The 25,135-nt window shown below is 45.0% G+C and overlaps 1 protein-coding gene across 7 annotated transcripts; it reads right to left on the reverse strand.

Annotated features, from left to right (window-relative positions):
- Positions 1-325: 325 nt before the first annotated feature.
- On the reverse strand, positions 326-24,740 carry LOC111848212 (protein mono-ADP-ribosyltransferase PARP6). 7 transcript variants are annotated; one of them, XM_023820041.2, is made up of 23 exons: positions 24,361-24,739; positions 21,924-22,099; positions 20,488-20,565; positions 19,059-19,153; positions 18,677-18,737; positions 18,219-18,309; positions 17,963-18,029; positions 17,591-17,740; positions 17,226-17,376; positions 16,761-16,814; positions 16,284-16,379; positions 15,391-15,483; positions 14,556-14,681; positions 14,381-14,446; positions 13,802-13,869; positions 13,545-13,593; positions 12,578-12,690; positions 11,680-11,752; positions 9,382-9,451; positions 8,769-8,848; positions 8,142-8,205; positions 6,835-6,919; positions 4,385-6,591 (listed from the first exon to the last, which is right to left on the reverse strand). In XM_023820041.2, the coding sequence occupies exons 2-23, from the start codon at positions 21,924-21,926 to the stop codon at positions 6,489-6,491; spliced, it is 1,836 nt and encodes a 611-aa protein (XP_023675809.1). In that variant the 5' UTR covers positions 21,927-22,099; positions 24,361-24,739; the 3' UTR covers positions 4,385-6,488. The 7 variants fall into 7 exon arrangements, 5 of the variants coding, with proteins under 5 accessions (XP_072554235.1, XP_023675809.1, XP_023675806.1 ...); XM_023820038.2 differs by having other exon boundaries at positions 16,761-16,892; positions 24,361-24,738; XM_072698133.1 differs by lacking the exon at positions 20,488-20,565 and having other exon boundaries at positions 16,761-16,892; positions 24,361-24,740.
- Between the last annotated feature and the right edge of the window lie 395 nt (positions 24,741-25,135).

Below are 25,135 nucleotides of genomic sequence, written 5' to 3' on the forward strand. Positions count from 1 at the left end.
GAAGCTTCCGAACTTCCCTGTCTGAACAACCTGTTTTAGGGGTGCTTATATAAAACTTAATATCATTTGAGTCATAAACTATCAGGGCAGATTTATTTCAGGGTTTCCCAGCTAGATTTCACTTATAAAATTTTGATTTAAAAAACGGCTTATATAATAAAACAGCCTAAAATTTTAAAAACAAATTAGAGATGTGGGTGTCAGCATAGCTCAGAGGTTTGCATCGCTGCCTCACTTCCAGGTCTCCAGGATTCCAGTTTCCTCCCACAGTCCAAAGGATGGAGAGGAGACACCACGAGAAGCTGCTCCGTAATGGACCCGACCCAAAGCTCTGATAACCTTAACCGAATTTCTGTCAAGAAATAACACACAGTGTGTCCAACTCCCTCCAAACAACCTCTTCAAATGGTAAACAGACATAATCATTTTCATTTGCATTCTGAATTAGTTACACCTCAAATATAATCTGTATGTATTGCACAGACATACACAGGTTTGTAATGATATCTTTGTGGGGACTCGCCAGTGATTTCTATGGGGAAAACTCTAATCCCATCGTGACAACCTTAACCCCTACCCAGCCCTAACCTCAACCATAAGTAACCAAACAGAATTTGAGACTTTTGGCATTTTTTCTTTTTTGACTGCATTCACAGATCTTTGTGGGGATCAGAAAAATGGCCCCCACAACATAAAAAACATGTGTATATTACATTGTGGGGAATATTTGGTCCCCCACAATGTAATATAAACCTAATCCACACACGCACACACACACACACACGTGCACACATACGCACACTCACACAGAATAAGACATGCTGGTCAGTTATCTTTCAAAAGATGAGACAGGAAATGGACATTTTTAAGTATTCTAATTAAGTAGCATAACTGAAGATATTCTCTGTGGAAAACAAAATATGCATAGTTTTCATGTTTTTTTCTGACCAGTGTTATGTTGCCAAAAAGATGAAGTTTAGCTTTTTTCATTCTACGGGTGTCTGAATATTTTAATGTAAATTTTGTTATGTTATATTTTATTCTTAGTATTTAAGGAGAATCCTTCCCATTACATTTTAAGTGGCCAAGTGGCCCCAGCAACCGAAGGAAGCTAAAAAATCAAGATATTATCCAGGCCGAGACCTACATGGACATCCAGGGAAGCGCAGGCTGACATGCGACATGAATGTCTTCAGGGATGGAAACTATGTCATTATTGGGAAGGTCTCTGGGTTTAAAGAACAGCATGGCCCTATGCTTTAATGATGACTACATCTCCTCATGGACCACTGATGCCAGGGGTGACCAGTAGGTGAAATTTAGTGGGAAATATTAGTAGCTGAGGCCAGTAATGATGGCTAATAATTTTGAGACGGGAGGAGGTACAGGGGGCTGTCAACTCAGGGGGGGACCCAGAGCATGTGACCGAGCGTGAGCGCTCAGGGAATTCATGAGAACATCAGTCTGGGCTTCCAGAACAGCCAGTTTATTTCTGTGGTAGACAAAGGAGATTTGTCGCTGTCCTCGTGTAACAGACAAAGAAAAATGAATACTGTTGCTAGGGTGGGTGTCCATGAAAGCAGCACGTGACACGGTGCCCGGGTGCCACTGCAAGACGGCTAGGGCGCCTGGGGCGACGCTGACGTTATCGTTCTCCACGAACGCAAGAAGGGCCGACGGCGGCTGGAGAGTGAAGTAGTGGCGATGCCATCAGTGCTGCCAGGTGTGATCGCTGTTGTTTCAGACACTCAGAGAACTTCAAACAATAAACAGATAAAGCCTGACGCTCTCACTGCCGCCTGCAAGATACCGGCAACTTCGCCAACCCCGGGGACAAAGAAGGTAAAGGATTGCAAGCTTGGAAGAGAAGGCCTGGCAGAAAGGGAGATTTGTCTTTGATAGTATGCACGGAGTGAAATTTATGCCGAGTAAACACTTTCTATTGAAATGTATTATAAACTAAAAAAACAGCGAGAGAGAGAGAGCAAGCGAAGGAGAGAGCGATCATTAAAAAAAAAAAAAACTGCATCATTGTGATCATCGCCGTAAACACCAATTAGCGAAAATGTAACCATTTAGCTTGTGGATGGAGTCGTGCCTTGAAGTGAATGTGACTGTGGGAAAGATAGCAATGACAACAATAACAGCCACAGCAGCAGAAATGTGAGCAACAATTAAGACTTGGGGGGTAAATGGCTGAGTCATTTGTGCTGATGGGATATGGCATTCAGCGGATCACTTAAGTAATACGACAGAGTGGCAGCTTCAGGACTGAGATGAAAATATGGAATAATGCTTTATTTGCCATTTGTACAAGTGCATTGGAATGTTTATCTTTGCATTTCCCATCATGCTCTCTGTTGAGAGATACACAGAGCTATATGGGTAATCCCACCCTGTAGCGTTTTTTATTTTGTGGGGGAGGAGGGGGTCTTGCTCAGAAGGCCAACAGCAACCTGACTGTCGTGCTGAACACAGGAGTTGAACCGGTGACCTTCCGTTCACGGGCACGGAGCCTAACCCGCTGAGCCGCACGCCACCCTCCACGGCAGTAACGTCCCCCGCCCAGCTGTTGAAAAACAGCATGGAGTCGCCCTGCAGGCTTTGCTTTTCCCAGCATGCCGCACTGCACCGTGTGCTTTCCGCCCATGGCGTACGGCCGGCACTGTGCAGGCTGACCGCCGGGGAGGTGCATGCATGTGAGCGTGGCCAGGGACAGACGCGCATCATCCAGCTGGCTCCCAGCAGTGCCTCCCGACACGGCTCCACTGAAAAGCCTTTTTAGGTTACACCTGCCTTTTTTGATACCCAAAAAGCCTTGTTTAATTAATATGAAATTCTACATGCTGGCATCCCATCCTAGGTGAACCCCAGCCTGACACACTGTGCTGCCTGGGACAGGTTCCTGCCTCCTGCCCCCATCACCTGGACCAGGATAAGCAGTTAGGAGATGGATGGATGGATGGATGAAAATTCAAATTAGCATAATTCCAAGCTGTGAGAGGGACTTGATGTTCTTTAAGTAAAACCTGCAGAAGGATCACCTGTCCAAAATGATCCTTATTTCATTACAGCCTGTGGGCATTCAGAGACACCCAGGAGTGCGTAACAGGATGCAGGAGAACCCAATCTCATTTGGTAGGACCCTAAAATCCCAGTTAAACTGGCAACCTCCACTGTCAGCACCATTATCCAGGCTTGCAGACACATCACCCCAGGGCTGAAAGCAAAGAGATTGGAACTAAATAAAGTGTGGATGATTAAACAACAGAGTTTAATTCAGTCACAGTGATTTACCCTGTGTGTTGTGGGGGGGGGGGGGGGGGGGGGGATTGAAGCAGCAATGGTGACTACTGCTTCGCCTCCGTGTTCACGAACGCTCAGGCAAACAAGCAGAGTTATGGGTTTTTAAAAGTGAGTGAGGCCTCGATGGTGCAAGAGCTCCCCACAGTGGACTTTCATCACGGAGCGGCAACACGCGCTAGCAGCCCGGCACTACTGCCAGACGGCGAGCACTGGCTTGCAGACAGCAGCACTGCATGGTCGCCACGGCCTGCATTCCTCTGTACCTGTATGTCTGTCTCTCTCTCTCACTCGGGTACAAGGAAGACACCCAAGGGGAATGTTTAACTGGGACAGGAGACGGGGTGAGGGAGGTCCGATGAGGCTGGGGGCACAATGGCACGCGGGGAACACAAAAGGACAGACGCAAGAGCACGGTGTAGTGGTGACTACTCCTTAAAAGAAGGCTGGCTTATGATGTTACAGCAGGTAGGGAAGACGTGCAGAATCACACTATTCTCTTGCCTTGACGCAAACACTTAAATACCCAAATAACAGCGCCACCTACAGGAAGCTGCAGGGAGAGGCCACCATACACTGTCTTAATAAACTAGAGCAGTGGTTCCCAATCTGGTCTTTGAGAACCCACAGACAGTATGCATTTTTGCTCCCTCCCAGCTCACAGGGAGCAAAAATATGCACTGTCTGGTAGGGAGCTCAGAGGGAGCAAAAACGTGGACCGGCTCTGGGTCCCCGAGCACTGGATTGGGTGACCATGAACTGGAGCATCAAGCATGCTCCTTATTGAGGGACTGACAATGACATGGCTTATATAAATGTTTCCAGTAACGCTTCTGTTATTCACAGACTTCTTTCTTTCCCCTATAGTCCTAATCCTGATATTGGTGACACCAAACCTACATAGAATAAAAGCTTTCTGAGGAGTTACAAAAGCCTGAGTTGTACTCCAGTCTGCCAGATAGGCATAGATATTGTACATGGGTTCTCTCCTTGCAATCTAGACACAATTATCCATCTAAAAGGCCATTTGTATGAACTCTTTCTGTCCCTGCAGAAGCCAATGAATGACATAGAGACTGTGTAAAATTGTGCAAAATCAGTCTTTATTTTTCACCTTGCCTATCAGGATTTCATTGTTGTAATCCTTCATTCACAGACAGCACTAAACAGAAACAAAAGGGACGACAAACTGGTGTTTGTAGATACATAAGTAACCATACAGTTTCACTGAGACTCTAGGGCATTTCTAACTGACAGGATGGGAAGAAGGAAAGTTCTAGAATCTGGTGTCCATATTGTCTGCGGAAATAATCCCTCTGAAGTCCATACAAGGCATCCCCCTCACCTCTCATGCCCAAAAGTCACACACCTCATGACGTCTGTGACGACATCACAGACAGGAAGCGGTGCAGCATTCCAGAAGCTGAACGAGAAAGATCACAGTACCTAACACTGCCGCTATGTATCTCCATTATACTCATGTTTCAGCACAGAGGCCAGTGTGGCAAATGTCAGAGAGTGACTCCGCCCCTTGGATGGCCAGGCAGACGTCAAACAAATGCCAGGTCAAATAGAAGGAAGGCGGATGTGGGAAAAAAATAAAAACTGTTGATCACACAAATGCGTAAGTGACTGTGAAAGAATTGACTTTCAAAGCCAGTGATGTTGTGTTCAGTCCTCAGGGTCGATGGTGCGAATGACATCAGAAGCTGGTCACGTAATATCTGGTATGCAGCTGTGGAATGAGGTTTCATTTCCAGACTCAACAGGCCACAATTCAGTGCATAAGAAGAAACCTTGTGACATTTCGCATAAACAGGTCCATAAAGAGCTGATCACAGAGAGTTACATGTTCAATGGGGTTTGGGTTCTATGTAATCCGATCACAAGAGTGCGAAGGAGAGCTGAGATGGAAATAAAAGCACTGAGAAAATTTAATTCTCTTTCATACTTGCAAACTGGTAATGACTTTGTTTCCATCACAAGTGTCAGTAAGGTTTTGAACACTCACAATCGTCTTTGTATTCGGTTCACTGTAATGAGTCATGTTTAAAAGGTATTTTTAATGCAAAATGTCCATTAGTCTTCCAACCACTTTTCCAGGTTGGGGGGGCTTGGAACCTGTCCCAGGTAGTAGAGGGTAGGTGTATATGCTGGATGGGATGCCAGTGCATCACAGGGCACATACACAAACTACAAGAAATTCTGAAATACCAATTAGTCTCACTGCATGTTTTTAAACTGTGGGAGGAAATTCGTACGATACGGACAGAACATGAAAACTCACGCAGAGTGAGAGTCAAACCCTCAACCATGGATGTAGAACCCAACAGTGCTACCGAGGGCCACCATGCCGGCAAAAACCTCGAGGTTATATTTTAAATATATTGCACCATGTACTCTTTTTATTTAACTCCAGAAATTAAGTGAACTCAAATGAATAACAGGAACTATAGTGAATTGAAAACAGCCAGCGGCACACACCTGAATCTGGTACATTAAAATACCAACTCAGGAATATCAAGAAAGGAACAGATGTAACACACATTAATTTCATCATGAAAAATAATCCAGAAGTTGATTTCCAGGCCGCAGGAAGTGTTAAATAAGATGGCTGAAGAAGACTTCTGGTGTGATTTGGACACAATGTTCAAAAGCAGGGAATCGAGAGTGATGGGTGAGTTAGGGTTAGGGTTAGGGTTAGGGTTGGGGGGGCTAGGTACATGCTTGCTGGGGGTGTATTTTCAGGGAGGGGGTGGTGCCTTTGTGTGCGGGGGGCATTGTGTCAGGTTGGGGATAGACATGTTCAAGGTTGTTCTCCAGTGCTTATTCAGGGCAGCGTGAAGGATGAGCGGTTTCCAGGAGCCCCTCTAAGCCAGAGCCAAGTGCAGCATTTCAGAGAGTCATGGAAAGGCTTTCTGGTGGAAATCCTCTTTCTCAATGTCCCTGGGGCCCTCATCCATCCGCCCCTTTCCCAACAGCTTCAGAGAGAGATGGACTGATGGATAGAGCAAACCGATAATGAATAAGAATTGAAAAACAAGAGCAAAGCGGGCCACCATTTGGCCCTTGAGCCTTTGTGAAAGCATCTAACAACCAGCTGTTAATGCAGCACAGTTTAATGACCCCATGTAGTGCCGGGTTTTCCGTCAGTGCCCAACTCGAGGCCACGCAAGGTCTTCGGCTCAGCCGGAGTAAATCTGAGTCCCGATCACACGCATGATCTCTTTTTGAATCTTGGGCTCTTGGGTGTTGATGTTGGCATCTCCCACCTGGCCATCCTCGTACCTAAAGGAATATGTGGGAGGATGAAAGGGAAGAAAAAAACGGAAGAGAGTGACTTGGGTGATAAAATGGTTCCAGCTGGGAATTTGCTGCTTCGGTCTTCATTACGAAGTCAGTCCCAAGAGCGGGTGCAGCTAAGGATAAAGTTGCTGTGTCGCCTTTGGACATGGGTTGCGTATTTTTAAACTGGTACGTGCTGAAAACGTGAAACACATTTAACCTTTGGCCTAGAACAGACACACTCACACAAAGAAGAAGCGAGTGCAGACGTGGTCCGACACAGGGCACACCCAGATGTTTCCATGCTTCTGAAGGTCCTTGGATGTTATCACTAGAACACAGGCAAAAGGACCTTCTATTTACCTCATGTGGTACTACAGTATCTGATCATCTTAAACATATACTGCAAGCACCTATGATGACACACTGCATTTTAAACAAATGACATATGAGTGTATGATGTCAGTATCATTCTAAGTATATTCTATATGTGTCTATGATACCACTGTCATTGTAATGTGTATATGTGTCTATAATGCGATTGGCATTGTAAGTATATACTATATGTGTCGATGATGCAAATGGCATTTCAAGTATATACTATATTTCTGTAATGTGAATGACATTGTAAGTAAACAATACCATTTGAACACATACAGTCGTCCCTTGCCATTTCGCTCTTCGACTTTCGTGGCTTCACTCTATCGCGGTTTTTTCAAATACATTTATTCATTAAAAAGTTGATAGACAGTGAAAATGATACAGCGCGCGCTTGGTTGTCTGAGTCAATTATACACCTCTGTATTACAATTCAAATTAAAATTACTGTACGTATGGACTGTAGGCCTATGTATTCGAGCACCCCCGCAAATCCTTCAACGGCAGGTGCAGCCGAATAATAAAGAAATAAAAAATCCTACTTCGCGGAAATTCATTTAACGAGGTAGAGTCTGGAACGGATTAACCGCAATAAACGAGGGACGACTGTATACACATACTATATACTATACTATACTATGCACATATAGTATGTAAATATAAATTATGTGGCTATGTTGCTTGATGACATAAGTGTCTATGATGCGAATGACGTAAGTATATAGTATATGTGCCTATGATGCGAATGATATTGTAAGTATATACTGTATGTGTTTATGATCCAAATGACATTTTAAGTATATACTGTATGTGTCTATAATATGAATGACATTGTAAGTATATACTATATGTGCCTATGAGACAATGTAAGTATATATTACAAGTTTCTTTGATGCGAATGGCATTGTAAGTGTATACTGCATTTGTCTATGATACCAAATGACAATATAAACATCTACTAGATGTGTCTATGATACCGTATGACATTGTAAACATATACTGTATGTGTCTATATTACCAGATGACATTGTACACATGTAAAGCATGAGTCTATGATGCTAGATGACACGTTAATCATATACATTATGTGTCTAAGATACAAAATATATGGCACTATTCTTGTCTTTCATTCTTCTAGACATGGTTGATTTTAATATGATATTTCAACATTTTACCTTCACAGAGAGCAATGCAGTTTAAATTTCGACTCTGTAGAAACCTGGACTGTATTGGTCGACTCTAGGGAAACGGGAAGTCGAACATAAACATTTGTTTTCTGCAAACAATGTACAGGTATAATATATAGACATCATATCTTAATATGGATACTTGTAATGATATGTATGCTTACTTGTGAAAACATTTTAACATTAAAATTTTCTTTTGCTTAACAGGTGGAATACACATTCTACAGAAAAAATATTGCCTTAATACAGCTTAATATTTACTAAAATGAAATAAAGACCATCATTAAGGGTCTGGACCTGTTGGGATTTAAATGTACAACCCAAGGGCATAATTTTGGGTTCAGCATTGGGGGGAGGGTTAGGCCTTCACCCATTTAAGGGGGTCCAGGGGGTTATATTGGCTGGCTTTGTTTATTGGGGGGGGGGGGGGTTACAACCACCCCCCATAATTATGCCCATGGTACAACCTACTGGTTACAAGTTCCATACAGTGGGTAATGTGTTTGCAGGTCCCAATAGCAATAGCTTATTTGATAAATATCTATCCATGAAAAGGAATCATTTGCAGACTTTTCTGCATGGGAGTGGCTGGAGCAGGAGGGAGGGAGGGTGTACCTGGGGTATGGTGTTCATGCGATTGTAGCGCTGCACCAGCTCGTCTTTAGAGGGCATGCGATGCTGTCCTTTCCCCATCCCTGGGTCACCGCGGCAACCGACACAGACACACAGCGTAAGCCTGACGTGCACCGGCACTGAGCCGCACGACGGGCAGAGTCAGCGGCGGAGGTAGGGTCAGACCCCCCTGTTTCACACTGGAAACAGGCTGCCCGCCAGAGGGTGAGACATTCGGGTGTAATGGGACCGTCCTCTCAAAACAGAGCAAACAGCCAGTGCGGGGGGGTGGGGGGAGGGGGTGGTGGTTCTTCTAGTACTTCAGCACTTCAGACATAGGGACTGCCTAGTGTTTGGGGGCTTCCTTGCAAGTGGATTGGCAGGACGGCAATGGACTAGAGCACACCGACCCCGTACGGAAAGAACAAATCAGGCGTGCATACAGGGGCGGGCCCATAGGAACACTGGCTCCAGCTGAAAGCTGATTGGCTCCATCCCCTGTCACTCACTGTTACAAAACACATCATTTAGCTAATGATACGGATGGCCCCTGTCATGTCCCCCACCTTAAAAAAAAAACCTAGAATTGCCCCGGGAACAAAGAGCATCTTCCTACCTGAGTATCCAAAGGAAATGCTGGAGATGGGGCTGAGATAGATGCCCTTTCCGTACGCAGCCCCATGCAGCTTGCGTTGAAAAAAGTAGGTTGAGAATCACCAAGAGTGACACGGTTTAAAGGCGTGGGGGGTGGGGGGGTGGGAGGGGCAGAGATGGGGTGGGGGGGTAACCAAGACACCTCCAAGAAGTGCTCCTCAGAAGGAAGACCTTAGCTTTGTGACCAATCTCTGCATGAAGATTGTTCTGCTCAAGCCATAAAGCTGTTAGCATCCAACACCAAAGGCTCAGACATAAGGTTCTCTAGAAAAGCAGCCAGAGAATGAGTGTGAGGAAATGATAAGTGGGTGACTGAGGGTAAAAAAGACAACTGGTATATGTGAAAGGCAGCGAATGCTTACAGCACAGAGGTATGGGTGAAGGTGAGAAAAGCAGCATGGCAGGGAGGACCTGATGATTGGCTGAACCAGGGAGGTATGACCCTGATGACTGGCTGAACCAAGGAGGTATGACCCTGATGATTGGCTGAACCAGGGAGGTATGACCCTGATGATTGGCTGAACCAGGGAGGTATGACCCTGCCGCAAAGACAGAGGCAACTCAATGGAGTATGCATGAGGAGCTTCAAAACAACTGAGCTGAGGTGCAAGCTCAAATGACGAATGTGTAGGGGTGAAATGCAGTCTGCAAAGGCTGGTACAGAACAGCGAAGGGAAATTCCTCTGATACGCGTAACGGGCTCAGAAAGAGCCGATAAAGGGAAACCGGCATCCAGGGACAAGATGTGAGGAATTTGAACAAAATTATGTCTGCCTGGGTATCCTGAGGAGAGACACACCTGCCTGAAAATGTGCTCGAAAGGTCAGAGTCGCTTCCGATACGAGCAGCATGAGCTGCATGAAGGATCATTTGGTTGCGCCGCGTTTGGAGTTGACTAGCAAACACGGCTAAGTCACCCCCGCATGATTCTCTGCGAGGACTCGCCTAATGAGTCACAGCTGGGCCCCGTTTTCCTGGAGGGGAGGCCAGGACCGAAGGACAGCTGTGGCATGAGTGGGAGAAAGATGAGTCTCGCGCAGCTCTCTGAGCCAGCCGACTATTCTGCCTGCCCACCCATAATGGCGAATACTGGTTAGAGTCCATGATATTTTAGATATATATTTCAACTTAGAATGTGCAGTTTATTTTTAGGCCAGAAATAAGAGGCGAAATTTGAACTAGAGCTGACTCACTGACTTACACCTCTGAATATTTGCAGTACACACTTACAAACTAAGCCACTTATGACGACTCACAGCTATGACCAAAGTTAAAAATAAATAAACAAATAATTCTATGCAAAAATAAATTTATGGCAGCCGTACGCCCTGAAGCGCTACTCTATCTAGTGTGCACTGTGCAGCACGCAGAAGAATGCGGCACTGTACAGCAGTGCGTCCATCTCAGCCTCACACACATCTACCAGTCTCATTCTCACACCTAACAATCGGTGCAATTATCTTGCTCTGACATACGTCCCTTTCCATGTACAACCTGTCTGTCAAAATGGAGCCTAGTTGGGGAATCTCTCTACTAGCTTTGTAATGGTTACTAAGATCAGGTTTTCTTGTGGATAATAATGTAAAATAATGTACTGTATGCCCACATTAGCTAGTGACCAAGCAGATATGATGTATGACAAATGCATGGTAATAAAATAAACAAACGGAAGGAAACACTGAAAAGCATGTGTGATGAGAGTTATTGACCTTTCCCTTAGCATTCCGGTACTCACAGTGCTTTCTTAACAACACTTTAGCAACCTAGCAACTCAGACAGACAAGCCTAGCGTTTAGCTGCAGCCGGAGCCCCACTCTCTGTGGGAATCCGGCTGTGACGAGACCAGTGAGGGTAACAGCAGAGAGTGTAAGGCGAGTGTGACACGCTCGAAGCTCCCAGTGGTCCCACCCTAGTGGTCGACAAGGCCGACCGGTAACCCGGCTACCGGTGGACGCCACTCCCTTCGTCCTTGGCGGACGGGGAGGGATGCAGTGTACACCGCTGCCAGCCCGGGAAGGGACCGACGCCTGGCATGTGCCACAGCTGTCACCGGTGGGCCTTGCCAGTAAAATAGCACGGAAAAAAAACAACAACAAAGGCAAAGACGACAACGAAAAGAAAACGTCCCGTTGAGATGATGAGAAACATGGCATCCGTTACTGTCAAAATGGATCAGCTGGACAGCGGACTTAAGTCAAGAAGACAGGCGCTGTCCAAGGGAGGATGCATCTTAGCTTGGCTAAATGCGAGAGCTACATACCTGTAGTTTGGTATAAGAAGCATTGACTAGTCCATTTCTCAGAATGGAGTGCCAGTTCTCTATATGGGAACCACTAGAGCAGGTGCGGAGAGAGAGAGAGACAACGAGAGCTGTGAATACAGACCAGTCCTCCAACACGTTGTAGCATGTGTGACCAGAGCTGTCCAGGGTTCTACAGCAGCTATGAAGCACAAACAGAACAGTATACATCCAGTAGATGGGTCAACATTTCCAGTTTTTCCAGTCCGCCGGGCCACGGCGAAGCTGCTACTTTCTTTGGGATATCAGGGTAAGTGTAACAATCCAGCCTGTTTGTGGATGACAGACGTAAGAAAGCAGCTTTTAAACAAAGAAATTCTCTGAAGTCAAATTCTAAACCACCGAAGAGCTGAAGCACTACAAAACAGACCATCCAAGGTCCTTCAAACAAAACCAGCACATAACAGTCTAGCCAATGCACCCTCTACTTAAAATAGTCAAAGCGTAACAAATTTTCTCTTTACATTTTCTTAATATAAATCACTTGAGTCATAGTAAGATTGATGCTGCCTTTACAGCATTCCATTTTTAGAATGATTATTCTTAGCGAGAACAATATTCTTGGTAACATTCATTAAGCGCCTCTAAGTCAAGCCTCTGAGGAATGAGCTGGTTTCATATTACTTTGAGGAACGACGTGCTGTTCATGCCATGCCAAAGCTGTGTGTAGGTGAGCCCCCAAGCGCTATTAAGGACAATCTGTACCACTCTTTAGGGGAGACGGCACGGCATATGATCCCTTCTTCCTGCTGCCGGTGGACTCGATCTGTAAACAGGGCACTTTGGGGAGAAAGGTGGGGTGGAGAGCGTTTCAGGGGAGGTGGTGCAGCTCTTGGGGTGGGGTGGGGGTCTGACTCACTGGAAGGCAAAGGTGCTGCCATAGAGCTTTTTGGCTGTGCGGAATCGGGCCTCCTTGGCCGGAGGGCTGCTGAGCAGGAGGAACTGGTGAGATGTGTGCATGAACTTCAGTTGCTGTGGAGAAGAGAGGAACAACGGCTGGTTACACCCTGTTATGCAGTGCGACTGCGCTTCAGATGAATTAAAGGAGCCATGTGTGTAGGACCATTCCTACCCACTCAAGCAGACTCGGGAACTGCTTGTTCTCCAGGAGACTTACCTCCCTCAGCCACTGACAGCCCAACCAATTTCCACAGTCGCACTACAGTGCACTGCAATTCTACACTGCTGTTATATACGATATCTAACTGTTTTTCATCTTGTCTGGTACTTTGTGTCATGCACTTTGTCTTGTTCAGCAGTCTGTTCTGTCTTGCACGGTAGTCTGTCTAGTACTTTGTCCTCAGTCAGTACTTTGTTGCCCAGTACTACTCATTTTGCATCATCTCAATTGCAATACACTACTCATGCTGAGTGCCGTCCATCTGTATAGCGCATCTACTGTAATATCCTCCCTCCAGCCTTCCTAGAATCTCAAATGTAACTATTGCATTCGTATTCAGGTACCGTGTTAAATTCCGTTACCACACATGTTTTATGTGTGCATTAAGGGAAGCTGCTGCTCAGTTTCATTGTACGAGTGTCACCACACTTCCACACTGACAACAGAATCCTTGATCCTTCATTAAACTCACAGTCTGTTTGATGGCTTTTTCCAGCTGCTGCCTCTTTGTTATGCTAATTAAGCTAGTCTGAATGAAGTGAATGGTGCCGGAGCTGAGAGAATGGGTGGTCAGTTACCCTTAGGTGGAAAAAGGGTCCAAGATATGGTCCACTAAGCATGGCTCTACTAAGCATGGCTCTACTAAGCATGGCTCTACTAAGATGGCAGCAATACGATAAGAAAAGTATAGGATCTGATTACCTACCCTACTCAGTGGCAGCTTGACAATGTGCGACCTGTTGCTTGAAATGATCCTAGAAGACAGGAAACGTATTCTATGCATCCACGGAAGACGGAAGAAGCATGGCCAAAGTCAATATCCGTATCAATGTTGCTACACCACAAAACATGGCATCTTCCAGAAGCAAAAGTCCTCAGATGAGGTAAGAAGGCAAGGAGCCTCCCTAAGGCAGAAGCTTGAAGAGCAGGCTTTCTGTGGCGTGCAGACAGGCCACTACTCACCACTGCAGCAAAGGATGGGCCAGCGGGTCTAACCTGTCCATCTGCTTCTTAATCTCCAAATATGATCCCTGAAAATGAAATAACCTAAAGTCAATCCAGGACTGGTTGTATCCTCTGGTGTCAAAGCATCTGCATACAAACACACATAGCCTACATAGTATTATTATTACTACATACACTACAAGTCAAACGTTTGGACACACCCACCCATAGAAAGGTTGATTGGTACTACTTTAGATTAATTATAAAGACATCAGAACTATAAAATAACATATATGGAATTATGCACTAACCGGAAAAGTATTTAAAAAAATATTTGGGTGAGCGAGGGCAGCTCTGAGGGTTGGCAAGGTTGCCGATTCAAATCCTGCGGCCAGCAGAGTGACTAATAACTTCTAAAAGTCACCGTTGGTTAAAGTTCTTGATATAACAACAGCTTTTCTCTCTACATACAGAGCCTCTTATCGGCTTGGTGAGAGCTGGAAAACTTCCATGTCATACCAATCTCTAAGATAGCAAATTTAATACTGGGTAGCAAATATCTAGTGAGATACTACACCTGCTACCCAGCATTTGTACCTGTGTCATCTCCCTGATGGACATCACACTATCCAGCGCTTTCTGCAAGCGTTCATAATTCTTCTTCTGTGGTTTGACGAGGAGGTTAAGAAAAGCACAAGTTAGACAGATATGGAGCCATCACATGACATGCATTTACTCTGTAGGTCAAGACGAAATTAGCAGAAATGGCCACCTTGGGGTTGAAGGCTAAAGTTTTGGGGTCATTTGGGTCGACTACCGAAGGGTAAGGCTCGAAGATGATGCTCTTGCGAGGAGACTCCAAGGCTGCTCTGCACATGGCCACCAGCAGGTCCACAACCTACAGAACATCAGTGAAAGTCAGTGATCCCCATGTGATAAGTCCACTTGACAATCTTCATCCAGCTCTCAGCTCCTCCCAGCTGCGATCTTAGCTCACAATGTTAATGCTAATGCTACTTTTTTATTAGGTCCGGCAACCAGTCTGTCCTTCATAGCAGCTTTAGCTCCAAATAATGGTACGCTGAATATTTTCTCATTTTCTCATCGTATTTTTATTTTTATTTGGTAAATACATAAATGTGGCTATTTTGTTTCTTTTTTAGTTCTTAAGATCAAGTCAAGAAAATGTCTACTGACTTGTCTTCCTACAAAACTAACATTATGAGAAACATAATGCTGAATCATATACCCAAGTTTTATGCTTCCTGTAAACCCTGAATAAAACCTAATTTTGAATTTTAAATGAAGCACCCTTTTGTTGACTCAGCAGGGCAGCTGAAAAATGCCTTCCTGTATGCAGTAATTTTATACACAGAATTTTCTATGTATGAATATTTATTCACTTGCTAACTTGCTTTAGACATAACTTAGTTGTCAGACCGAATTAGATTTTTCTGAGATGAAATAAAGCAGAAAAATAGATCTGAAAAGCATGTAATTTTCTTTCAAGGTGGACCCACATCTTCATAAAGGAACTCAAAGTCTACCATCAATGCAGATCTGTGCTGGTAGCTCTTTAGACGGGACACGCGAGAGAATGTGATCACCTCTGCCCCCGTGGCCACCTCCTCTGCAGCTCCGGACATCACCCCCAGGGTGTAGAAGGAGAACACGCACAGCTCCCTAGTACACACCGCCGGCTGTGTAGGCAGGAGGACACACACTCAGGCTCAGGCGCTTACAGTGTGCAGGTACTCACCCACAAACAGACGGTCTCATGCGCAACGGTGGACAAAAGGGAGAATACACATACACTATATGGCCAAAAGCACACGGACACCAGCTTGTCTAACATCTCATTCTGAAATTTAGCAGGGTATTAATATGAAGAGGGTCGGCTCGTTGCTGCTATTACAGCCTCTGCCCTTCAGGGAAGGCTTCCCATAAGGTGTTGCAGCATTGCTGGTGGGAGTTACTACCATTCAAGTTGGATATCGATGTTAGGCTATAAGGTCCCTTTCTGTGGGCTTGTGTGGCCGACCACTTCACACCCAACTTGCTCCCAGACCTTTAATGCAATCATTCAGTTGCGGCTGACTGGGACAGCTCTACCAGAGCAGGAATGTGGCAGATTGACTTGTTGGAAAGATGGACTCCTATGATGGTGCCAAGTGGAAAGTCACTAACCTCTCCTGTACAACCACCCATTCTGCTGCTGATTGTTGCAGGAGATTACTGTAAGTGACTGTGTGCTTAGTTATACAGTACACCTGCATCAGCAATTGGTATGGCTTAATTAACCAATCCCTCTAATTAATATGAGTGCCCATATACTTTTGGCCATGTACTATACATAAAAAAGGATTGACATGGACAAATAGAATTCTAACTCTAACTGTGGCAGAAAGGGAAAAATGTTCACTTAACAGAGACCCATTTTTCTTAGCCTCCAGGCTGTAAATCCTCTCCCGCCCCCCACCCCCACCCCTTCCCCAGGTACCTTGAGCATGGAGCCATTCTGAAAGACATGCTGCTCGTCGCACACCACGCAGTACTCATTCAGCGTGGGAATGCGCTGCTCAGAGTACTTCATGATCTGTCAGGGAAACAGGACACGGTTTCCCTTGCAATCTCGAGCTCCGCCGGTTTGGACAAGAACACATTAGGGGCAAATTCACAGCCATTTAGATTCACGGACATGGGCTGTAAGAGACATGGTAAGGCCTCAGAGGCCTCTATGATGAACCTCCCCTGCGGAAGTTCTAGCACATCAATTATAATGTTTTATATGAATTATATTAAGTGTTATTTAAGTTCAGTGTTAAAACCACACGTTGTCCCGGAAGTTCCTATTACTCACAAATAGGTGTAAACATGCACTACAATTAATAATGTAGTTACACATAAAAATATGTTTAAGATTGTGCCACATGAATATGTGATGAATAAGACCGATATTAGCTAGTACGGGCCCTACCTGAACTAAGAAGCCATATTCCAAAGTGGGGATATTCTTGCAGTGGCCACCCGCCTGGGATGAGAAAAATAATTCAATCAGCTGCTTCGTGGTAATCTGCGCTGGTGGCCTGGACGTGGGGACAGCCACACTCTGATGGGTCAAGTGGAGACAAAGCATTATGGGAAAAGGGTGCTAGTCATATGGAAAAGTGGGGGAAAGTGATTGGTTTAGTAGAATGATCAGGAAAAACAACTGCCGCTTCCATTCTCATTAAACGCATAAACACTTCGGTATCTAAAGAAGCTCTACTGATTAATAGGCACTGTGCGTGTTGAAGTTTTTTTACTTCAACCAGGTGTTGAATTTCAGGCTTACATGCAGCGGCAAACTGGGAGTTAGCTAATCGGGGGTATGATGTTGAAATGTTTGACCCACGGTGTGTTTCTGGGGGCGAGGCCGGGAGCAGTAGGGAATGGCTCTGACCTGACTGTTGGGGGGGTAGCTGAAGAGCTCGCCCTTAGGATTCTTCATGGTGCAGGAGATGGACCGGTTCATGAGGCGGGTCACACGCAGCTCGGGGACGGCTAGCTTCCCCTTCAGAACCGTGTCCTGGATAAGGGGGAAGCTGGGAGATCTGGGTGAGAGGCACGGGTGCAGTTAGCCTTCATTTACACACTTATGTACAGTATGGAGAATCTCGGAGCATTAGCAGTTCTATATTTAAATACATTACTAGCAGGCACATGTGTTAAATAGACGAATATAGATGCTTTAATGGAAATGAAAAAGAATTATAACCAACTGGACTTTTACAGTGGCGAATTAGTAAGAGGAGAGGTCTGTCATACTTGGGTATGGGGGAGAAGATGCTGAGACCAGCTCGGAACTTCTTAATGGTGCCTCCAGCCTTGAACCAGCTGTGCCTCTTCTCCTGCTGGGCCTTCAGGAACTCATTGCTCAGGTGTTTCCACTGCTGTGACGTGAACAGGCCGAGGATCCTGGAAGAGTAAGGCAGAGAGTAGGAGGTGGTTGTGCGTATTTATGCGCGTGTATTATATGACTGATTGTTGGCTATTTGTTATCGATGTATACCTCAACCGTTCTGGTACTAAACCTCATGAAAACTGTGTTAAGAAGAAATATTTATTTTTATCCAGCTCAGGGAATTCCATATAACTTTGTAAAGCTGGGCCACAATCAAGAAAACAAAGAATGCTCACTTCTTCAGCTGCAAGCCCAAACTGAAGCTGTCCTTGTTGGATGGTTGGAACACATCCACTGATGGCTCTGTGGATAAAGGTAATAAAGCACTAAAGTAGATGACCTCTGAACCCCAGAAGTGCAGTGTGCCATTCCATGGAGCAGAAGTTATTCTACAAAATATGCCAAGTACAGCTATATGCAGACATACATCTGTCTATGTCAATGAACACACATTCTGTCTGCACACACATGCAGACGGGTGCTGGCTCTCACCAGGACCATCCAGGTACTGTGAGAGGGAGAAACGCAGCCGGAGAATGATGGGCTCTGTCCGGATGACTTTCCAAGCTGTCGCCACCTCCTCCTGAAAGACCGCAGCCGCAAAAACATTGGTAAGGCACCCAGAGACACTGGGGAGGCTGATCAAACATAATAAAAACAATTGATCCTTTATTGTCCCCATGGGGAAATTCCATTTATGCCTCCCTCAACTTGCTCTTTGTAGAGCAAGCTGTCTGTGAAGGGCAGCTACCTGTTGGGGTTAAGGGCCTTGCTCAAGGACCCACAGATATGCTGAGGCTGGGTTTGAACCTCTGACACACAGGGTTAGCCCACTGAGCCACACGCTGCCCCCATCACATCAAAAAGGCAGCAGAGATGTCCCATGAAGCCAAGATCCGAATTTATTTAGCGTTGTTCTAGAGGCTAATTAGTGAGTTAGCAGAACTTACATCCAAGAAACTGATGTTAATCTGCAAGTCGATGTCCACATCGTCAATAGTGCCATATTCCCTGTCAGGGCAAGAAAGGAAAGATGATCATCCATAATGGTCCATTGGGGATTATTTGCTTACTGCCTAAAGCAGTGTTTCCCAATCCGGTCCTCGGGGACCCACGGTCAGTTCATGTTTTTGCTCCCTCCCAGCTCCCAACTACACAGTCCACATTTTTGCTCCTAGCGCCTGGTAGAGCAAAATGTAGTCTGTGGGTCCCCGAGAACCAGATTGGGAATCAGTTTTTGCCTTTTGTATCGTTCCCTTTGCGCTTGTTTGCACAGACATTATGCATGCAGTGGGCTCTTGAAGGCATGTATCTGATAGGAAGGGGCCACACCTGACAGAAACAGCGCCGTCGGTGTAGATGTCTTTCACTGCCTCAATGTCGGCATCCAGCTGCGGGTGCCGATACAGGTCAGCAGCACAACTTCCCTGCGGACACCATCAGGCACAAAGTAAGTCCACTCCCCCACTGTGGCAGCCAAGGGAGCACAGTCAGAACAGCCAGGGGTTACTGTGTTTACGACGATAAATCCTTAAATCCTACCTTGGGCCACTAAACCATAATTGACATGCTGTGCTGATATTCAGGATGATATCACTGGTGCCTCATGTTAGCAGTGTCATTAATGTCAGCAGTAGCATTAACGTTAGCAGCAGCATTTAATGTTAGCGTTAGCGAGGGTCATCAGAGTGGCATGGATACCCCGGCAGATTCATGGGGACCATCAGTGTATCTGGCCCCCAAAATCTACCATTGCAACCCACCCCCACATGGCAAAATCAACGAAGGGGGCCCGAGGTGGCATTTTGTCAGGGGGTACAGAATTTCTAGCTACACCCCTGGCAGTAGTAGTAGTGTTAGAGGCAGCATTTATACAGTATTAGTGGTAGCATTACCATTAGCGGTATCATTGACTTTAGCAGCAGCATTGATGTTAGCGATAGAATTAATGTTAGCAGCAGCACTGATGTTAGCGATAGCATTAATGTTAGCAGCAACATGGATGTTAGCGATAGCATTAATGTTAGCAGCAGCATGGATGTTTAGCGATAGCATTAATGTTAGCAGCAGCATTGATGTTAGCAATAGTATTAATGTTAGCAGCAATGTGGATGTTAGCGATAGCATTAATGTTAGCAGTAGTATTCATGTTAGGATTGATGATTCAGGATAGGGCTTTTTATGCTCAGCCATTTATGTTGTAGCTGAGAAATGGTTAGAGCAGCTACTGTGTGTGGCTGAAGCAGAGCACAGTCTCATCAAATGTGAAAGGAGAACCATAAAATGAGGTAGCACCTAGTCGGGAAGCAAGGCATAGCCACAGTCAATGGTGTTTTTCCCTCGTGGTAGGGCTGCTTCACTCTGTACTCATTTGTCATTCATGACCCTCGACCGCTCATCCAGATCAGGGTCACGGTGATTGTGAAGTCAATTCTGGCAAGCTTAAAGCTTGAGGCAGTGGACACTGAGGATGGGACCCTGGCTGAATTTTTAAAAAATATTGCCCTGAATGTCATTCACAGTGAAAGCATTCCTAATTGGAATCAGGAGGAGAGAAGATGAGAGTCTGATGTAATGATGTAATATGTTGTTACCATTGCTCCAAAAGCAGACTGGAGAATTCCTACAGCAGTTATAAAGCCTGAAATTCAGGTTTTTTTAAATATAAAAGTTCATATGTTACGTTGAGGAACACAGCAAGATGTAAAGTTACTCCTCATGATGATCTGCTGTCCTAGTAGCAGGAGACATGATCTCTCACCTGGATTCCATAAAGAAACTCCTCAGAGCCATTCTCCCCATCAGATTCCTCATCCGTCCAGCACTGTCCCTTGATGTCCTGTTTAGAGTCCAGAGTCCAGATTGTTAGAGAACAGTTTACCAAAACTACCTAGATTCTTATAGCTTTCCATGTCTACTCTATTCCACCTAAACTCCGGAAGGCTTTTTGCTTTAATGATCTGATATAAAAAAAAGAGGCTTCCTTTTCTGTCGGTCAACCCTGTGTGCCGTTTACCCAACAGGATACGGATGGTTTAGGTGTATCGGGATCAGAAAAAGGTAATGCATTTTTTTTTGTTGTATTCTTACGAAGATGCCGTACCAAGCACAGATTACGATGCTTGAAATAGAATTTTTTAAATGAATAGACACAGGAGACAGAAATCTAGCAATCAGAGAGAGACAACAGAACATTGATGGTGCAATTAAAATTAAAATCATGAGGCAAGAGATGAGCTACTCCTGCAAAAAAAAAAAAAGTTTTAGATAGTTAAGAAAGAAAACTTAGGGCATACGTTTCAAGTCTCACCGTTTCAAGTTACCATCTGATGAGTTGTAATGTGCCCAAACAGAACAAAAACAAAACAGAACAAAAGGAGAATCCCCCGCCCCATGGCAGACAACTTTTTTCGCCATCCTAGTGTCACATCTGACCCCCCGCAGTCAGCAAGTTTGAGAAGACCTCACCTCTGTATGATGGCTCACTATTTTCATGAAATTGCACAGGTTTCTAATCACCTATCTCATTGTTTTCACCACTGCTAGGTTGACGTGTAGGGGTTAGGCAAACGTGGCGGCCGACGTACTGGCACACAAAGCATGTCATGCAAAAAGGAAACTTGGCACACATACGCAGTACTGTCTCAGGCAGGCAAAGAAAAGGGTTAAAGCTATTTATCCAATTAAAATGTATAATATTGGAACATATGCAAATGAACAGTTAACACAATAAAAACTAACAGGAATTTCTTTTGTTCTCCAAAGAGTCACTGATATCTAGTTGGATGGCTAGATGAACACAGCTTCAGTTCCCAAACCTCTCCTCAGGGGCACCTCAGCCATTCCATGTATTTGTTAAATTTTGCCACCAGCTCACTTAATAAATTATCTTTATTAGTTAAATAACCCGAAGAGCTTTTAATTAGCCAAACAATGTATGCTAGTGGTCCAGTCAAATTTACCTTGGTACAGTATTATGCACGGTTGCTATAAATACCGGAGTGTCTTTAACAGAGGTGGTGGCTGACTGTCTTTGACAGACATAATGTCATAGTTGTACATCAACATGAAGATCATCACTGCCTAAGACTTTTGCACAGTGCTGTATTCATCAGCGTAAAGACCGTACCACCCAGTCAAGGACCATGGTGGAAGAGAGAAACCGCAGGTCGGGTCCCGGAGAGCAGGAGAACGTACCATTGGGTCAGCAGTTCAGAGGTGCTGCTCACGCTTGGCTCGGCTGTGCCCGTCCATTGCGGCTTCGGTGGCGTGACAGCAGGAGCAGGGCGCCAAAGAACCAGAGACGGGGGTCACTCTCTCTCACTCCGTCTCTGACTCCGACTGCTGTTTCCGTGGCAACCCTAGCAGAATGGCTAAAAAAAAAAGCCAGAACAAGAAGGTTAGCGAAAAGCAGACAATTACAGGAGAAATAAGCACATTACATTTATCATCGAAATGAAATGCTATGTCTCATAATTGTCCAAAGATTTTTGTTAAAAAGAACAAAAGAATTTTTGTATCATAATATTTCCTAAGGTTCTCTGGGGTCAGATAAACACTAGGTGGATGTTGGGATAAAATGCTATTTTTGATCTCACCATCTCATAACTGTAGGCTCTTTTTCCTCCTATTTTAATCATTTGCATTCCATCTTCCTGTGTATCCTAGCAACAGCCATTTCTGTCCTCCATTGCCAATTCATTAATCATTGTGAAAGTCTTTGTCTGTGGAAGTATTCTGTGTGGGCTTTCATGTGTGGGTTTTATTTTTTTACTCAAATTCCTATAATTTACATACACACACACACACATACACACAATATATATATATATATATATGCATACATGTATGCACACAGTTCCTACATGAATTAATAAAAATAATGTATAGTAAATAGTAAAATACACATTTACATAATGGCAGAATTCTCCTGTGTTTATTTTTTTAATTTTGATCTTTCAGTATCTTCCATGTTTAATTTTGATATATTGTTACACTGAATTTCCATTGGGTCGACCCAACTTTTGAACATAAAAGGATCAAACTTAAATCATTAAGGACCAAAACAGCTTTTCCTTGCTCTCAAACCCCAAGGTCTCCATCCTGGCCCTGTGGTCCTTGAAAACTAACATCTGCAAACGATGATGCTGCTTTCAGACTTAAGTGAAGCCTAAATCCCTATCCCCACCCCCCCCCGCACCCCCCCGCCCTGGAAGCCCGTGTAACGCCTGGCATTGTCCTCCTACTCGACTGTAGCCCTTTACGAAATAGGTGCCGCCTTGGTAAAGGCGAAAAAGCAGGATCTCTGCTGTAGTCTAAACCTCTTCTTAGATGCCAATTAACAATGGAGGACTGTTTACGTGCGTAAAGCACAGAGTTTCTCTCATAAGTACATTTTGCAAGCATTCTTTCAGAGAACCACCCGGACTGGACTCACACAAAGCCATGCTGTATTTCAGTTCTTCTGTAAATGACAAAATAAATCCGAGATAATGATGATGATAATGATGATGATGACGACGACGATGATGAAGATGGCTTCCCTATACCCACATCCCCTTTCCAGGATCTCTATGGACTCTTAGACACAAGCCTCTGCATTTTCTGCTTGTCACTAACGGCACAGTGGGAATTGTCCTCCTGGCCAAAAGGTTCCAGGTCCCTGGGTGGTGCAAGCTGTTGCACCCTTGAGGGACATAGTTAACTTGGATGTCTTCATTAAAAATATAAGGCCGTGTAAACTGGAGAAATGACGTCAAGTGTTTCGCTTTGATTAAAGGATTATGTGGCACAATAATCAAAATGGTGATCATAACTAGTTGATCTCAACCTTAATCTGAGCAAAACCACAGGACAGATGCCTGTCCTGAATATGTATGCTTGTTTATGGTTAAATATTTCCATAACGATATTGTTAATAAATCTTTATGTAAATAGCATTTTATGGCAAGAATGTTGCAAAATAAATAGCATCTGTATTGTTTTAAGAGAATAATCCCATCACACTGGCTGAGCCATCTATGGAAGTGGTGCACAGAATTATTAATTACATGTATGTGTGTCATTAAATGTGAAATGAGGCTATAAGAGGCTTGTCTGTACGCTCTCCTTGCCTGCTGTCCTCTCTCTCTCTTTTCTTTGCCGTGTGCGGTTCACCGAGGCTGCTCGGATCTCCCACACTGAGCCATTTTGTTTCAGCCAGAATCCCGGGGCAGTTCCCTGTCAGGCTGCCGAGTGCAGCTCCCAGTGCCTCTGAGCCGCGGCGCAGCATCCATGGCAGAGCCCCTGATTCGCCGCCATCCTTCATCTGCCATCCTCATGTCTGCTTACCTACGGGCCTCATAATCTGCATATAAAATGCACCGTTTACCAGGAAATGATCCCTCCGTACTTTTGATTTTTGCACCTTCCCTCCACGCAGAACCTGTTCCCTACTCCACCTCATCAGAGGGTTTTCCCCCAAACACCCCGTCTTTGCCAATTAGTGCTTCCGTGTCCTTAACTCCCTCCAGCCCCCATATCTACCTCCAACATACCAACAGAGAAGCATTCACTGACCCTTCTCCCGCATGTAAATAAGACACTGAGAGGTGCATGCCCCCCCACCGCCACCCCCATCAGCCTACACACTTACCTTCTCAGGATACGGAGACGCAGTCATGGATTTGCTTCTTCCTTCCCTCTTTCTGCTTATTTTCGAATCGCCTCTCCTTTCACCATGGAAAGTCTTTCCTCCAGAAGACAAAAATCACAGACAAAAAAATACAAAGAAATATATTGCGGCTGATAGAAGAAATGAGTGCACTGAATGCAGAGAACGTCCCCGCTGCCTTTCTGTTAGTCCGCCTCTCACACCGCTCTCCGGCTGTGTGCCCGTGTGTCGTGTGTTTATCTATTGCAGATCTCTGCTCCTTCTGCTGTCTTATTTTTGCCTGACAACACAGAGAGGCTTGGGCATGCTCAGTTAGAGTGGGGCTACTGGTCACATGACTCACAGCTGACTGGGTTAGCTCTGAAGAGAGGCTGAGGTAGGCAGGGAGGGAGGAGAAGGGATGGAAAATGAAAAGGGGGGGGGGACAAGAGGAATCAAGCAATCGTGGACAGCTACCCACTTAAACCTGGCTGGGGTTAAAAAAGGAACAGAAACACAATCTCTTCAGGGTCAGAAAGTACAGAGTATTTTTGTGTATCGGGATGAGTGTGGGAGAGAGAAGGAGGGAGCTGGAGAGAAAAGCAGAGGGAGGGGTGTAGAGCCCCTGACACGGTGACAACACTCCACAGGGCTTCAGTCTGTCCAGGCTGGTTAGTGTCACAGGGATTTAATCTAAAGCGATGCCACCCCCTCCCCCCCCCCCAATCCACTATACACACCAAGACAACAACTGAGAATAAGACAATGAAAGGAACCA

Source organism: Paramormyrops kingsleyae, chromosome 13 (assembly GCF_048594095.1).
Source record: "Paramormyrops kingsleyae isolate MSU_618 chromosome 13, PKINGS_0.4, whole genome shotgun sequence".
Classification (NCBI taxonomy): Eukaryota; Metazoa; Chordata; class Actinopteri; order Osteoglossiformes; family Mormyridae; genus Paramormyrops; species Paramormyrops kingsleyae.

What these genes read in the sequence shown, in the direction of transcription:
- LOC111848212 (XM_023820038.2), bottom strand. An exon ending in AGGTGGCCACGGGGGCAGAG is followed by an intron (nt 14,682 to 15,390) that starts GTGATCACATTC and finishes GATGTTCTGTAG; the next exon opens with GTTGTGGACCTGCTGGTGGC. An exon ending in CCATCAGGGAGATGACACAG is followed by an intron (nt 13,870 to 14,380) that starts GTACAAATGCTG and finishes TTTCATTTTCAG; the next exon opens with GGATCATATTTGGAGATTAA.